At 39.4% G+C, this 15,923-nt stretch overlaps 1 protein-coding gene across 1 annotated transcript in view; it reads right to left on the reverse strand.

Annotated features, from left to right (window-relative positions):
* The window catches only part of Gpc5 (glypican 5), a 518,959-nt gene extending 514,142 nt beyond the window's left edge, over positions 1–4,817 (reverse strand). The window contains exon 1 of the mRNA XM_050150430.1: positions 4,655–4,817. Within this exon, the coding sequence (XP_050006387.1) occupies positions 4,655–4,817 (163 nt within the window). The remainder of the gene's footprint in view (positions 1–4,654) is intronic.
* Positions 4,818–15,923: the final 11,106 nt, after the last annotated feature.

Below are 15,923 nucleotides of genomic sequence, written 5' to 3' on the forward strand. Positions count from 1 at the left end.
TCACCATGGAGGGAAGGTAAGGCCACAGCTTGTCGGTCACATAGTAGCTATAATCTTATTTTATACCAAATTATGTTCTATACACCAGTCGGTATAACAGAAGGAAAGGAGTGTGTAATACGTGTCAGGTAACAGAAGGAAAAGCCATTCTACAATAATAACTGGCATACTTCAGTTTATTAAATGCTGATTTAAGCTGAAATTTGAAGCATGCAAATAAGTCAGTTACTCAATAACTCTCTCCTTTTTCCTCCCCTCACCTCTGTGGTGTGTGTGTGTCTGTGTTATTCCCCACCCAAACTAATTGCTCTTAGCTGTCTAGTTCCAGGACCATAATCCCAAATAATCTAGTCAGAAATCTAGATGATCTATATTATACACACATACACGTGGGGCAACAAAACACTTATTCCAGACATTCTTAATTGGCTCAAAATAAGTAAATGTAACATAAGTTGTGAGGGTAAATTGGTCCCTTTAAAATTCCAAATTGCAACCATCCAGAAGCCGTTATACAAATTGAACATTGTGCCACCAGGTGAAAAGTCACCACACCCATGAGAGAGAGGGAAGAGGGAGTAGACATACTTACAGTTGATAGCAATGCTTACAGTGGGCTCTATAGTAGTGTGGGAAGTCCTTCTGTCTATGTGTTGCTTTTATTGGTTAATGAATAAATCTATTTCAGCCAGTGGCTTAGCAGAAATGGTAGGCAGAAAAAACTAAACTGAATTCTGGGAATAAGAAGGTGGAGTCAAGGAGAAGTCGTGTAGTCCCGCTAGAGACAGATACTGAGAACTTTACCCAATAAGCCACAGCCACCTGGCAATACACAAATTAATGGAGATGGGTTAGTTCAGGATATAAAAGTTAGCTAGAAATGTGCTTATGCTATTGGCCAAGCAGTGATTTAAATAATATAATTTCTGAGTAGTTATTTCAAGTCTGGGCAGCTGGAAGCAAGCACATGGCAACCTACAACAGATTGGCGCTCCTCCATAGCCAACTACATCCACATAAAGGTCTTGTATGAAAAACCCGGAAGCCAGGACTGGCAGTTTTGGGAAGTGCAGTAGAAGCTTTCAGATTAAATTCTGGGTGAGGTCTTTAGATCATTGGAGTTGCAGCATCAAAGGGGGCTCCTGGACCTGGGTCTCTTCAAGTACATCATCTCCAGTGCCTACCCACAACCACCTATGCTGTCCCAAATCAACTGGAGCCCCCTACACCACAAGCCCAGATAAACTGTAGAAAAAGGGAGCCACTTGGTTGTTCCTGGTCACTTAGCCCTGAAATAATCACACAGAAACTCTATTAATTAAATCACTGCCTGGCCCATTGGCTCTAGCTTCTGATTGGCTAACTCTTACATGTTAATTTAACCTATTTCTATCAATCTTTGTATCACCACATGGCTGTGGCTTACCAGTTAATATTCTGGTGTCTGTCTCCAGCAGGGCTACATGGCTTCTCTCTACTCTGCCTTTCTTTCTTCCAACATTCAGTTTAGTTTTCCCCACCTACCTAAGTTCTGCCCTATCAACAGGTCAAGGTAGTTTCCTTATTCACCAATGGTATTCACAGCATACAGAGGGTAATCTCACATCAATAAATCTATTCTCTTTGTGACTTCATTACATCTGGTATTGTAATTTTTGTGGTCATGAAAAGTTGACTAAGACCTTTCTTCCATCAACTTTGCTACAAAGTTATGTTTGAGATAGATAAGCACCCACTAAGATTAGTTACACACTAATGATCAGACAGCACATTTTAAATGAATCCCTTAACTACCCTCAAAAAGATGGTCTATGTTTGTGAATAAATCCTTATCTTCCCTCCTCCATAAGTAAGAGAAAAATGAAAGGGCCTTTTACAGATGCCTCCACTAACAGGTCTTCCCTGAATAAAATAAACAGGAGCAAAGGGCACCTTGACTACTACTTAGGAAATGAAACCGGAACACTGGGAAATCTGTAATTCTAATCACACTTACTCCCTCTTTCCTTTTTTACATTTCTCATCCAGACATTCTTAGGAGCTCAATAGGCTTAGAGGAATTGGAGCAGTGCAGAGAACAAAGGTGGGGAAATCCGAGAAAGAGCTTAAATCTCTGTCCACACCATTTTAATAATTTCAAATCGGCTAAGATTTTCCAGAAGATATCAAATTCACAAGTGTAGAAAGGAAGTGCAAAAAGTTATTCAATCTTCTTTTTATTACAGAAATAGCATTTATCTAGACACCTAAGGAATTAACCACTGTGGACAAGAAAATGCAAGAAATGAACAAATAAATAAGTAAATGCACTAAAAAAACAAACTTCTAAGAAAAACAAATTCTAAATTAAAGGTATTGTTTTAGTCAATTAAAGGCTATATTTTAAGTAAGTGCATGAATTTTTTTAAAAATGGCACTATTTATATTCTCATGTAAAAATGCCTACTTACATATTAAGTATACACTGACCTGAGACCAGGGTAATTTTAAAATACAGAACAGACACCTACTGATTTTCAAGCTAACTACTATAAATACAGTTGTAAAATATAACTATAATATACATAAATATAATACATATAAGAATAAAATATTTATTAAGCATATGATATATGCAACTTAGGGCAAATTGCAAATGGGATATTTTTAGTAGGGAAAAAGATAAATCAATGCCAAAACATTTTAATGTTTTAATGAATAATTCAAATTAATGAATGACATAGGAAAACTTCAGTTTTGTACCAAATTTGTGTATGAATGGTTTTACTGTGTTAGTCAAAATTAACATAGTACTTTTACATGACTTTCTTAATGAAATATCAAAGGAGCTTAGCACTTCTCTCAGGAGCACCAGTGATGCCCTAGGAGCACAGCTGCTCCAGTTTCTTTAGTGGGAGCTGCACTTTTCTCCCTTACCTTAGACCACAGATAAGAGAGGTGCTTCCATAGGAAAGCAGCCCAGGATGACCTTACAAAAAAGGCACATACCCTTGCAGCTCTTGGTTTGTGCCACATGTATCAAACGCAAACAATGACAAGCTTTTGCATTTCTCTAGAGTAGAGGAGCTTCAGGAGTCCCTTATATCATGGCAAAAGGTGATCTTGATGATCAATGCTCTAGAAAGGGATGGTATATACAGGTTCTAGAAATGAAACTCAACACTTTGCTACCGTGTGTTGTATTCGGCAGGCACCAGAAACACTGAAATGTGAGAAGCTGTTGGAATCAAAGCCTTACTGCAGAGCTGTCAACATGCAGCCAAAGCTATGACATCCAGGGGACAAAAATCTCATAATGTGAGGGTTTCGCAGTTCAACATCCACTGCACACAAATCAGGTAGTTTTTATAAGCAGCTAAGTGAGATGCATTTCTTGATGAAAAAATATACTAAAATAAGTAAGTATATGCATATAAGGGGGTTGTGTTGTTATTTGTTTGCTTGTTGAGGAGACAAGAATGGCCCTAAGTTGGAAGTACCAGCTATGTGTATCAAGCAGTTTGAAAAGTGACTGTGTACTGAATAGACATTTAAATAAATATTAATATATTTAAAAGTGATCACGTAAGTGCTGGTCAATGGGTTTTATGTGCCCAGAAACCCAGGAAGGATGATAAGAATTTAGTTTACTGGCAGAACATTTACCAAGCAAATGTTACCACTGGGGAGTGCTAAAGACAAGCCTCCTTGCATTGGAAGAAAGAACGTATTTTGTATCAGGCATTTTGCAAATTCTTTGTTCACCCAACAACTCCCTTTGAGTCCATCCCTTCTGTTGACTTCAGCAACAGCAAGCCTTACTCCACTAACTTAGCTCCAGACACTTGGTATTGCATCGGCTCACTAACACCTTCTCTCCCACCAGCAGCCAAGAATTGGAATGCTAGGACAAGGCACAGGGGATGAACGCAGGTAAAGGGAGCTTATAGGAAGAATGGTCTCCACCTGCCACATTACCTGTCTTTTTTCCCCTGTGAGTCTCCAGCATACCTCATCCATGCGAAGAACCCCCAAATTGCAGGGTTTAAATGCCTGTTGCCATAACGCTAATTTAGGGGTGAAACTACTTTTTTCGTGGGGGAGACACACTGAGAAGCTCGGATTTCTTTAGGAAAGCTTGGTACCAGGATGCAGAGGGGCGACTAAAGGTCATGTCTGAGTGTACTGGTTTCAGTGCTCATTACAGAAAACATCCGCTGCATCTGTCCAGCAAAGGAATATGCCTGGGTCTTTCACCATCAAACTTGTGGCAACCAGCACAATTTCTTAAGAAAACAGCAAAGGCAGGACCCCTGGTGACATTCCCTCTAAGAACAGAACTACGGACTTGCCAGCACGGTGAACAAACCTCCGCTTTACAAGTCCTTCAGACATATCACTGGAGACTAAGAGAGCACCGGCGGGAAGCAGATGCTCGGGAGCTGATGAACCCCAGGCGCAGTTAAGGAGCCCCTTCAAGCTGCTCTACTTTCCTGAGCACAGCAAGCATCCCCAGAGACCTTCCCTCGATTCAGCTAGTCAGACTGGAGGACCCTAAAACTCATCTTTTCACCGAAGACTATCTCTGGATTGCCTGGGAGAGCATGGTCGCAAGAACAGAGGTCTCCGGCCGGTCGGAACCCCTCACACCGCCTGCTCAACCAACTGCGCGTACCTGCCCGCGGCGTATACGGTAGTCCCTTGACAGCTCCCCCAAGTCGCCACTGAAAAAGTTTCCGAACTTCTTCGCAGCTCTCCACACCTTCGCTCCGGGTAGATCCAAGGAGAGCCAGGAGGAGGAGACAGTGCCAGCTCAGACGCCAGGTGCGGGCGTCCATCCTCGGTGTTCGGTTCGCGCCTCCCCCGCCGTGGTCCCCACTCTCCCGCGCGCCCTGCTCCGGCGGTGCCGGGGTAATATGCGTGGCCGAGGCTGGCGGTGATGCGATGCGCAGGCGACCTCCGGAAGACCGCGGATGGACCGCAGCTTCACCTGCAAGAGCTCGGGTTTTTCCTTTGGAGCCCCGAGGCTGTGACGCTGGACTTCTCAGGAGCAGCATCCCCGGGGTGCCTCCCCGACCGGGCCGAGTTGGCTCTGCGCGAGCCGAACGTAAGCTCCGGAGACGCGGAGAATCTGCGAGCATCCCGCACCGGCCACCAGAGCTGCAGGCACGGGCTGCAAACCTAGCTGGCTGTGCCAGCCAGCGGAGCTCCGCTGAAAGCCGGGCTGGCAAGCCCCGCGAGCAGGCCACGCCCCTAGCCACACCCCCTGGCGGTCCGCCTGCTCCGCCCCAGCCCAGATCCTGTGGAACCCGGCCTGGCTGACAGCGCGACCTCAGAAAAGAACCAAATTCGTGGAAGGAGGCCCAGTCTCCTTCCTCGCTGTTCCTTTAAGAAATCATTGACCTGCCGAACCAAAAGTATGTATAAAGAGGATCCGAGAAAGTAGATGAAAGCCATGGATTGGAAATAAGAGGAAGCATTTCTCTCCAAATCAAGGTCCTCTATCCATGGGGATTTGTATTCAAATTTCATGAATTGGACCTGGGCACACTTTGAAAGGCAAACGCTGGCTTTTGAGACGCCTAATAACACTTAGGTTTCAAAGAAGCCTGAAATAGAATTATTCTTAAATGTTGTAGGTTAGTGCTTTGGCGTATTTTTCTGTAATGCTAACTATGAACTTTCTGAAAGAACTAAAAAAGTCAGAATCTCCCTGGAAAGCCATCACGTTCTCAATATCACGGTGAAGTCCAGATATATATATATATATATATATATATATATATATATATATATATATTTCGCTCTATGTTCTTTGCCTTTACAGGTCTTTCTGAGCTTTGACGTATTCGAGAATTTGTTTTTTAAAGTTCTGAGAGAGTAACTAAAACAAATATGCTCAGAGGAGTTTTTCCCCTGGAATATAGACACACCGCACTTACTAGTCAAGTAAAAGCCTACAAAGAAAGTTTGTCAAGTTAGAATTTGCAAAAGAAATAAATAAGGAACCAAAAGTTAAACATGAGTGAGTGAGTGAGTGAGTGGCAAAAGCAGTCCCAATCACAGCCGCCTGGAGAGAGTGCTCTCTAACACTGATGCTGTTTAAAAGCATTGCGGGCGGAAGGACCCTAGATATCTTAACCACTTTAAATGAATTTCATCTTAAGCTGAACTCTTGCCAAGACTCATGTTGAATAATTTTCAGTCTTAGCTAAGCGTCGTGGGGTTTTTCTAATGACCATTTGGTATCAAAGGTAGCATTTTCAGAAGGTGACATTTTGCTATGACCGGGACACTGTTTCAGAGTGAAATACTACCAATGTGACTTCTGACATCTGTTGCAGGAGATTTGTGTTGTTGCTCCGAGACCGCCAATGGAGTCAGGCCTTGGTTCGAAGGGCGGGTCCCCATTCAGCTGCTGGAGTAGAACGTGGTTTCTGCTGGTCTGAGAGGAGATGAAGGGACTCGTTAGAGGACTAAGGAGGGGGCAAAGGAGAGTTGAGGTGGGTTGGAGCAGGGAAGAGTGAGGAGTAGAAGTTGCTGTTCTTTTTCTACGTTGTTCTTTGAATCGATCAAGTTTTACCCTAAAATCTGACTCCCGACCATTTTTTATTAATAAAACAGTAAAGGAATCTGCTTTATATGGTGTCCAAAGTGGGGACACGTATTTTCACATAGGGCCTAAGAAAGCTTTTAAAAATGTTCTAAACACATAAATACAGAATCAGACATGGCTTCCTAGCCATGCAGTCACTCAGGCGGACCACAGGGCCACGGTGTACAGAGGTGGGGCTTCTTGAGGCTGCCTGCAGGCTTCATCTAGCCAGCAGCACCAAGTGTGGAGCCACACAGCGGGTATAAGGCTTGGCTCATGTAATACGAGAAGGCTGAAGGTAAGCAGTAAAACTGTCCATACCAAGTCCTTAAAGAGAGTAATAGATCTGGATCCTGTGTGGTGTTTTGCTGACTGAATTTTTAGAATCCTGATGAGTGAATGACATTGGGTTGTGAAAGGGACTGCTAAATTAAACCAGCCTAGGTACTTTAGAGATGTCTTGGTTTCAGAATGGAAGTCAGGTAATGTGTTGCATTGGGGAATGAAAATCAGATTTCATTGGGGGAGACCTCTTAAAAATCTTGGCTACAGACAAGAAGAAAGAAACCAAGAAAGACTACAAAACAGGTGACATATATGCTGATCCCTCTATTATTGGAACAACCCTGAAACAGATGAGACATGATAAATCTTGTTGATTTCAAAGTACTCATTACTTATAATTACATGCCATCTTTTCATATGTCATGGATAGAGGCTGTTTATATATTCAAAGCAGACATAAAGTTAGCAGATGCTGTTCACCTGCTCAAACATAAAGCAAACAAAAAATCATCTTTAACTGACTTGTGCACACTGCACATTCCATTCCTGTGTTAATACAGATTTATATGTTACCTTTAAAAGTTTGAGTGTTTTCAGCAAAAAAAAAAAAAAAGGGACTAGACACCAATAAAGACAAGTAGCCCAGGTTATCCAGCCTCTCAGAATGCCTATGATGCAGTTTCCTCAAAATTCTGCATCCAGAACAACTTCAAAGATGCTAGCTGACATGGTCCAGCCTCACAAACTACCCAGTCAAGATTTCAGATAAGCTCCACATTTTCCCATAACACAAAAACTAAAATAATAATAATAGCAATAATGATAGTGATGATGATGATGATGATGATGATGAGGAGGAGGAGGAGGAGGAGGAGGAGGAGGAGAAGAAGAAGAAGAAGAAGAAGAAGAAGAAGAAGAAGAAGAAGAAGAAGAAGAAGAAGAAGAAGAAGAAGAAGAAGAATACAGCTAGCTCTTCCAGGACTTGACCATTAACCCAATTTTCTCAGGGTTCCCTAAAGATGCTGTCATCTCAAGAGAACAGTAAGCAATTTTAAGAATACATTGCCTATGTTCCCAAGAGGTGGGGTGGGTGATTTCTGGTCACTCAGTGGTTTATGAATTTTTATCATCACATAGGCCATTTTTTACAAGTTGTTATTGGTCAAGGGCAAGGAGGAAATTAAGCAAGAGATTAGATTCACAGATCTCATTCTCAAAAAAAAGGGGGATATAGAAATGGTAGGATAAAAAGGTGTATTACTAAATCTACTTTTAAACTGAAAAAGCAATTTCTACTCTCAAATATTTTGAATTGGTATGAATATTTATATATTGATACAAATTTAAGGTTATTTTGTCATACTGTATATATGTTTCTACTCTTGTTTAAGATATTTTGTATATTGATGCAAATTTAAGGTTATTTTTGTTATACTGTATTTATGTTTCTACTTTTGTTTAGGTATTGTTCCTATGTAGCTCAATTAAAACTGTAATGTAAAGATTTAGTCCTTCAAAGCTATCAGGATAACAAAGAAAGACATGTTAGTAGTTAGTCATCTATAACAATCAAACTTATAGTTACAGTAAGTATGCTTTCAAGTTAAAACAGAGATTTATTTTAAAAAGATAGATGGTCTTAAAGCACTTCGGAATTTAAAATGTTTTGTTAACATAAGGCTTTTCATGAAAGTAAAACACATCTGCTCCTGGCAGCAACAATTTACTTCTAAAGAGATGATGAGCATTGAAGAACTCCACATTCAGTTTGTTTTCTTTGTAGCAAAATTAGCCACTGGGCAAGAAACAACCCTTGCCTTAACAGCTGGCAGTATGGTATTTAAATTGGACAAGCAGGATATAAAAGAAGCCGACTGTTAAACTTTGCCAAGGCAAAGTAAGACAGTTGTTCAAAATTTCCTACTTACAAAAAAGTCTGTCAGATATTTCAGGCCTGTCAACCAAAGATGGATGTCCCTGCATAGCAGAGGAATGTTGGTGTGACTGTCCAGGCAGCCAGATATCTCTGTCATTCCTGTAGTTTTGAAAGTTGTTTGCTTTGCACCTCCTGTTTACTCAGGTAATATTATATCCCTCTCTGATCTTTGATTGGGCTGAAGATTAGATTGTTATAATCATAGCTTCCTTAGTTAAGATAGAAAGTAAATTAAGTACAAAACTTTGGACTCACCAAGAGAGGACAGATGGAGTATTTTCTTAGAATTTTCCAAACACAAATGGACTGGAAATTGTGAATGTAATCCTTACTTTATAATTGCTTTATCATATATAGTTTTACTATGTTAGAGTTAAAACCCTTTTATTTTCATTTAGAAAAAAATGGGGGAAAGGTTGCATGAGATTTTTTTATGTAGTTGCTTTAAGACAGCCAACAGTGTGTGGCCTTGGTTCAGAGGATGGAGTTCACATTCATCTGGCCAGAGTGGACCATACAATCTTCTGACTGACTCAGAGGAGAGAGATGGACACACAAGAGACAGGACTGGTAAAAGAAGATACGCAACACGTTCATGTGGGGGAAATATAGAGTAGAGGTTGATGATGGTTTCCTCCGTCACTCTGTGGAACTATCAGGTTTGACTCTCATATCTGACTCCAAGCCATTTTCTATTAATAAAGCAATAAAAAACTGCTTTAGACATCCATTTTTCCAATACTACATTTTTTTTCTTAGAAGCTTTCTTAATAAATGAGAATAGAAAACACTAGCTACTATGTGGGTAGGCCTTCAAGCAAGGCTTTGTATATGTATCCTAAAAATAAAAAAAATATTTATGAACCACTTTTGCTTTGATGCCCCATCATGAAAAAGCTTCCTGGGAGTCACCTATATCCATGTTAAGAAACAAGAGCAGCCGTGACTTTCTATACAATTCTCGTGTAAATAATATTCTAAGTGCTATATGATTCTCCTTCACTAACTCTTTATAGCAACACTAGAAAGTATTTATTACTAGTACTGTTTTACAAATAAGTAGATGGGAACAGATATGTGGGATGGTTGCCCAAGGCCATAGACAGATGGGGAAAATAGGAGTCAAATCAGGATGTTAAAATTCAGGACAAGAGTGTCTTAGGCATTGCATACATCACCTAAACATTTACTCGGTTACATCAAAAGACTAAAGAAAATTCATTAATTCATCAGACTTTTTATATTAGAAATATATATATACATATATATTTGCTTATTCTTCTAAACTTCTTCATGCGTTTATATAAAACACACTAGCCACCAAGTTTCCTCAAGCTTCCTTATTCCCACTAGAATCTCTTCTTGTTAGAGCTGATCATCATCAAACATTACAAAGAAAAGGAGTCATGCTGTCCAGCCTGATCCCTTCAACTGTAGTCTGGAAAACACTTTCCCTAACGAAAATCACAGATACAACTGAGACATATTGATGGTTTAAGCAGCAAGCATTGATTGGAAAATATGATGTAAAAAGTTTCACCAAGCTTAACTAGGCATAAAGAGACCTACCAGCAAGTTCTCAGTGGTTTTATCCTTTCAACAAAACAGATAGGAAAGCATACAACCAACTGGATGGTTCTCATGAGAAAATGTAAATGTCCGCATTCATAAATAAAGGACACATTTTGCTAATGTCCTTGTCCCACAGTGGATGAGCTAACTGGTGGCTATGAAAACTGGTTTTCTTCTTCTCGGTATTCCCATACCACCCAAACAAATAGCTCAATCACTCTCCTGAGAGCATTCAAGTTCCTATCTTTCAATCAGAATACAATACCACCGTGTCTTTTATATAAGTTTTCTTAGAGCAACCTGTAAACACTGTACTATAGCTGATCTTTGGCTCAATTTACTCATAGATACCACAAATGAAGCCAGAGAGAATTTCAATAATTTGATATTTACAATGCCTCATTTTTGAAAGCTATTCAATCAGCACTTATTGACTGTCTTTTGTATAATAGACTCTCTGCTTTACTTTCAAATATCAATACCCTAAGATAGGAAGATCTTTAAAGGGCCATCATTTAAAACACACTTCCATAGTCTTCTAAATGTGAAGCTTCCCTCGTACTCTCAGTAACCATTTACAGTTTGTCAACACAAGATCTTGTAAAGAGAGATAAAGAATTACCAGCATAATGTGGTAATGGTGTAATGATTGCAGTCTTCACCCTGAATACATCTTTAAGCCAAAACTGTCTACTGAATAGCTCACACTCTGTAGTGGTTCTTTTTAATTCCTAACATGAGACAATTTAGAATCACCAAAAAAAAAAAAAAAAAAAAAGGAGTCATAATTGAAGAACTACCTAAATCTGATAGACCGGTGGGTATGTCTAAGAGGGCTTAGTTATTAATCGACCCAGCCCATTGCAGGCAGCACCATTTCCTAGGCAGGGGACCCCGTATTACATAAGAGTAGAGGAAGTTAGCTAAGTACTGAGAAGCAAGCAAGCGCCCATGTGTTTATTCTTTTTCTGCTCTTGACTGTGGAGGCGGTGCTTTAAATTCCCACTTTGACTTCTCTGCTATAAAGGATTATAACCTGGAATTGTAAGCTGAATAAACCCTTTCTTTCCTAAGTTACTTTCTGCCAGATATTTTACCATAGCAGCATAAATAAAACTAAAACATTTTCAAAAGCTGGTTGGGATACTCTCTATATTTAGTAAATAATGATAGCTCACATTGATTAAGTGCTTGGTTATAGCTCCTAGAACAGACAACTCAACCATCCCCACAGCAGTTGTAATTACTCTACTAACCAAAAAAGAAAAGAAGGAAGGGAAGAAAGGAGGGAGGGAGGGAGGGAGGGAGGGAGGGAGGGAGGGAGAAAGATCCAAAATGATTAAGAACTTTCTTAGAAGAAACAAATATGAATGAATACAAATACAAGTCAAGCCCATCAGATGACTCTTGTACTCCTGAACAACAGCACTCCTGCTACTACTGAGCTAGACAGTTAATGTTCAGTCCCTTGTACTCAACTCATAAATAAGCAGAAGTCTTAGTACTTATTGGTAACTAAAAAGTCAGCAGTGCCTCTTTCCGACAGCATTCCTGAGTACTGCAGAGTCTCTAGCTCTGGTCTGACATCCCCTCGTTTCACCGTGTCCTCTATCTCTCACCTCCACTAAATTTCTGATAACTACAACCACATTCATGTCATATTTAAGCTATCAAAATACCCCAAAGCCTAGCATGAATTTTCATGGTCTTGCCAGAAGTGACCTCTCACCCAGTAAGAAAGGACGCCTGTTGACTAATCCCTTATCAACTGGACCAATTCTGACTTCAACTCCCTACCAGAAAATTATTGAAACGAAATCATGGTATAGCGGAGTTAATATAGCACAAGTTTCTTTCCCTTTCAGTTGTACAACCTGCACCAACTGTTATACAGCCTATATTTTAGGTCTTACACAGAGCAATTCTCCATTGAGCTCCAATACCCTCCATAACTGTACCAATATTTTCAAGAAAGATAAATTAACAAATAAAGTTGTTAACCACATCAGCTAAAATGTTTCCCTTATAGTGAATGTCTTCCAGAAATTAATCTAAACAAAAATATTTAACAGTCTTTACGGTTTGATCATGAAATGTGAGAAAGTTCATCTCCCAGACAACAGAGCCCTGGTGATCAGCTTGACCCTTGACCCTTTGAGCACGGACTGAAAAGCTTACTGAATTATTTCGCTCCCATAAGTCAAATTCTTGTCTATCTTATATTATCTTTATTGAAGTTCTTATTACTTAAATAACAGTCCACATTTTACATTTAACTTAATCTTTAGATTTTTTTAATGCATGGGGAAATCACCATCTGATGAAATAATATCAACAAGTACTTTCAAAATTAGGTTGTCGTCTTTATTTATGGGTTACTGAATCATCTGGTTCTTAACTTTCAATAAGTTTTTTTCCCTTTTTCCATTTATATGTAGAGGAAAACTATAAAAATAGGAATAGCACTACTAAATTAATCAAGAGTGGGAAAATTATTTTCTTATTTTCTCACAGCTAATATTATAATAGCTGAGATATTAATACATTCAGGTAAAATTAATGTTAACACTAGATATAAATATATTCCAAAATGATTGCTCTTTGTCTGCACTACTTTGCCAAGTGTTTAAGAACACTCTGACACCTGTTTTCATTACTGCAGGCAATGAGGCAGAAATACAATGCCCATGTTGTAGCATTGCTGATGGGGTTAACTGGGGCAATACATGTAAGAGGTTTATACAACTCTGGTTCACAGCCTTACACAGTAAATAGACATTATTCTGCCCCACTGGAAAAATATTTGACACTAATCCATGTTTATAAGTAGCATCCTAAATATAACTAAGATAATAAACTTTCTCCTCTTAATGATGGAAGCAGGCAGATCTCTATAAAAAATTAATTAAACTATTTTTTGGAAGTATTAAATTTCCTTTTCTTATTTTAGCATATTTTCAGTTATCAAATAAATTGTTTTAAATAACAGGAAAAATTGAGCATAACATCTCAGTTCAATGTTGGTACAAGGCAATCTTAAATTGCTCAAGGTTATAAGCTAAAAGTCACTTTTAGAAGGAAGAGTCACTTCTCTCTGAGTGTAATGAGCACTTGGAGCAATATCTGGAGACTAATTATCATTAGCTTCTTAAAATGCAAAATATAGACAGTCTACTAATGATCAAGCCTCATAATTGATAATTATCTCTGATTAAAGAAAAGGAAGTTCTTCCAGAGGCTTCACCGCTATACCATTGTCATAATTGATTGCTAATTGCCCCGTGTAAAGAGTCTTTCTATCGTGTGTTTAATCTTCAGTATGTATAAATAAGGTCCATGTCGCACCCTTATTAACCATCTGAAGAAGTGGTATTACTTTACAAGTGTCTTTGCACATTAGTATTCAGCCTGATTCTTTAGATTTGCATATGAAAAGGTACAAGCAGTTCATACTCCCAAACTAAAAAGGGAAATCTCTTGCTCTGGCCACTTTTGAATTCTCGTCTTGATCCAAACTTTGTGAGGAGAGAGAACAACCCTCTTTCTGGGATGTGCCAGAGGCTGTAGGTCACTGGCAACACTTGGCCTTCAACGGATACTCCCCTGCCTCCTTCCTTTACCTGAGCTCTGCAGGGCATCTTAGCTTTTCATGACTCTTCTTTTCCTGTTACTATTTTCAAACAATCTTATAACTATTTTTCTGACACCATTATCAACAGTACTCTAAAACTAGTTGACCAACAGTTTCTTGGGTCTGGTAAGCCTGACACCTCAAACTCCCTGTTCCCCAGAGTCCTTCCCCTCTTTAGCTTTCTTGCAAGCCCTAGTTCTCCAAGCTTTCTCAGGTAAGACTTTCCTCTTTACCTGTTTTCCTCTATTCTTATGCTTCTGAGTTGCCCAAACTATTCCTTGGGGTGTTACTGAGTTGAATACTATCCTCCCCCAAATAATCTACATTCTTGGATTTTGAACATGAAAACGTAATGTTTCTGCAGATGCATTTAGTTAAAGACATCAGGATGACGCCACTTGAACCTAGGGTGAGCCATGGTTGCTGACATTGCGTAAAGCCAAGAGAGAGAGAGATGGGATAGATTGATTCTGGACTCCAAAGGGAGCCTGGCTGCTCGACACCTGCATCAACAGAGGACTCATTTCTACGCATGCCAGTGGGAAGCTGGCCAACCCGGGAAAATGCTGGGGTTCTTGCTCCTTTATCTGTGGTGGCTGCACTTAATACCCACACACATCCCTCTCCACATCTATCCCTTCTGCTTTTTAATGTCCTTCTTGTCCTTCCCTTCTACTACTTTTTAATGCCAGAATCCTGCCATCATCTCTAACTTTTAAAACAAAGCCCCCTGTCACTTGGCTTCTGTAGTGCAGGAATTACTGGTATAAACCACTGTATATATAAGTGAGACTTTACAATATTTACACTCCAGCTCATACTTTCTCACCTACTGATTAATTTGCTAATTTGACTAACACAATCCAAGCTTTGTTCTTTTCATTAATAAAAGCATCCTTACTCACTTAACTAACCTAGCTTTTTTTTAAGCTCCCTTCTTTTATGGCTGTATAAATAATGCCTCAACAGTTTGTCCATCTGACTTTTATATTTATTGTTTTCATTCCAACTTTCCCAGTTTTTCTCACAAATTTCCCATTAGTTCCCTTCCCTCTCTGGTCTGAGTTATAGCAATGGGCCCTGGTCAGCTCCTAGCCTGTGTTTCTTCAATACAGCTCAATGAATGTCAGTAACATTTGCTAGGGTATGAGAAGGTCAATTCCCAGGTCTTATGCAAAATTGTGCTCTTTGTTTGGGATCCAGGTTAATTACCTTAAAAGATTTATATAAGCTCAATATTTAAAATTAGTGAATGCTTATTATTTTGGTGTAAACCCACTTTTCCCATTTTATTTTCCCTCAATTACATCTTGGCCAGTTATACTTTTCAACAACAGATAAGCCTAAAATCCCTTCCTCCAGGTCATTTCTCTCAGTTCTGGTTCTCCGTGAAGACTTCTCATTCTTCATCTCACATAATTTCCTTCCATCTTAAGCATATTATTTTGCCAGTTATTATTAGCTGACTAATAATATATTGTTGCTTAGACTACCATAACATTAGGATTTGTTTCTTAAGAAAAACTTAAGCTTCCTCCAGAATATAGACCATAATAGCCTACTTATGCCTCTAATAAATGTGTTGAATGAATGCTTGAATGAAAGAATTAGCAGCGATCCCAGGAGACTTGTACATCCATCTTCCTTAGGAAGTGAGTAAGTGAGCTGGAAGATGACTCTGCTGGTAAAGGAGCTTGCCACACAAGCACAGGAATTCATGTAAAAGTGGGAGAGAACCAACCCACAAGGTTGTGCTCTAACCTCCATCCATCCATACACATCATGTCCACAAAAACATGCACAATGATAATAAATAAAATTGTAACCATGAAGATGAATCCACATATTCCTTCCCATTTAACTTAAATGCATCTGTAAAGGCTGGCTGATGTTAATTCCAAAATGATCAAGTATCTTTTTTGATT

The sequence above is a fragment of the Alexandromys fortis genome, unplaced genomic scaffold (assembly GCF_014885135.2).
Source record: "Alexandromys fortis isolate MF-2015 unplaced genomic scaffold, M_Fortis_MF-2015_v1.1 scaffold_66, whole genome shotgun sequence".
NCBI classification, from domain to species: Eukaryota; Metazoa; Chordata; class Mammalia; order Rodentia; family Cricetidae; genus Alexandromys; species Alexandromys fortis.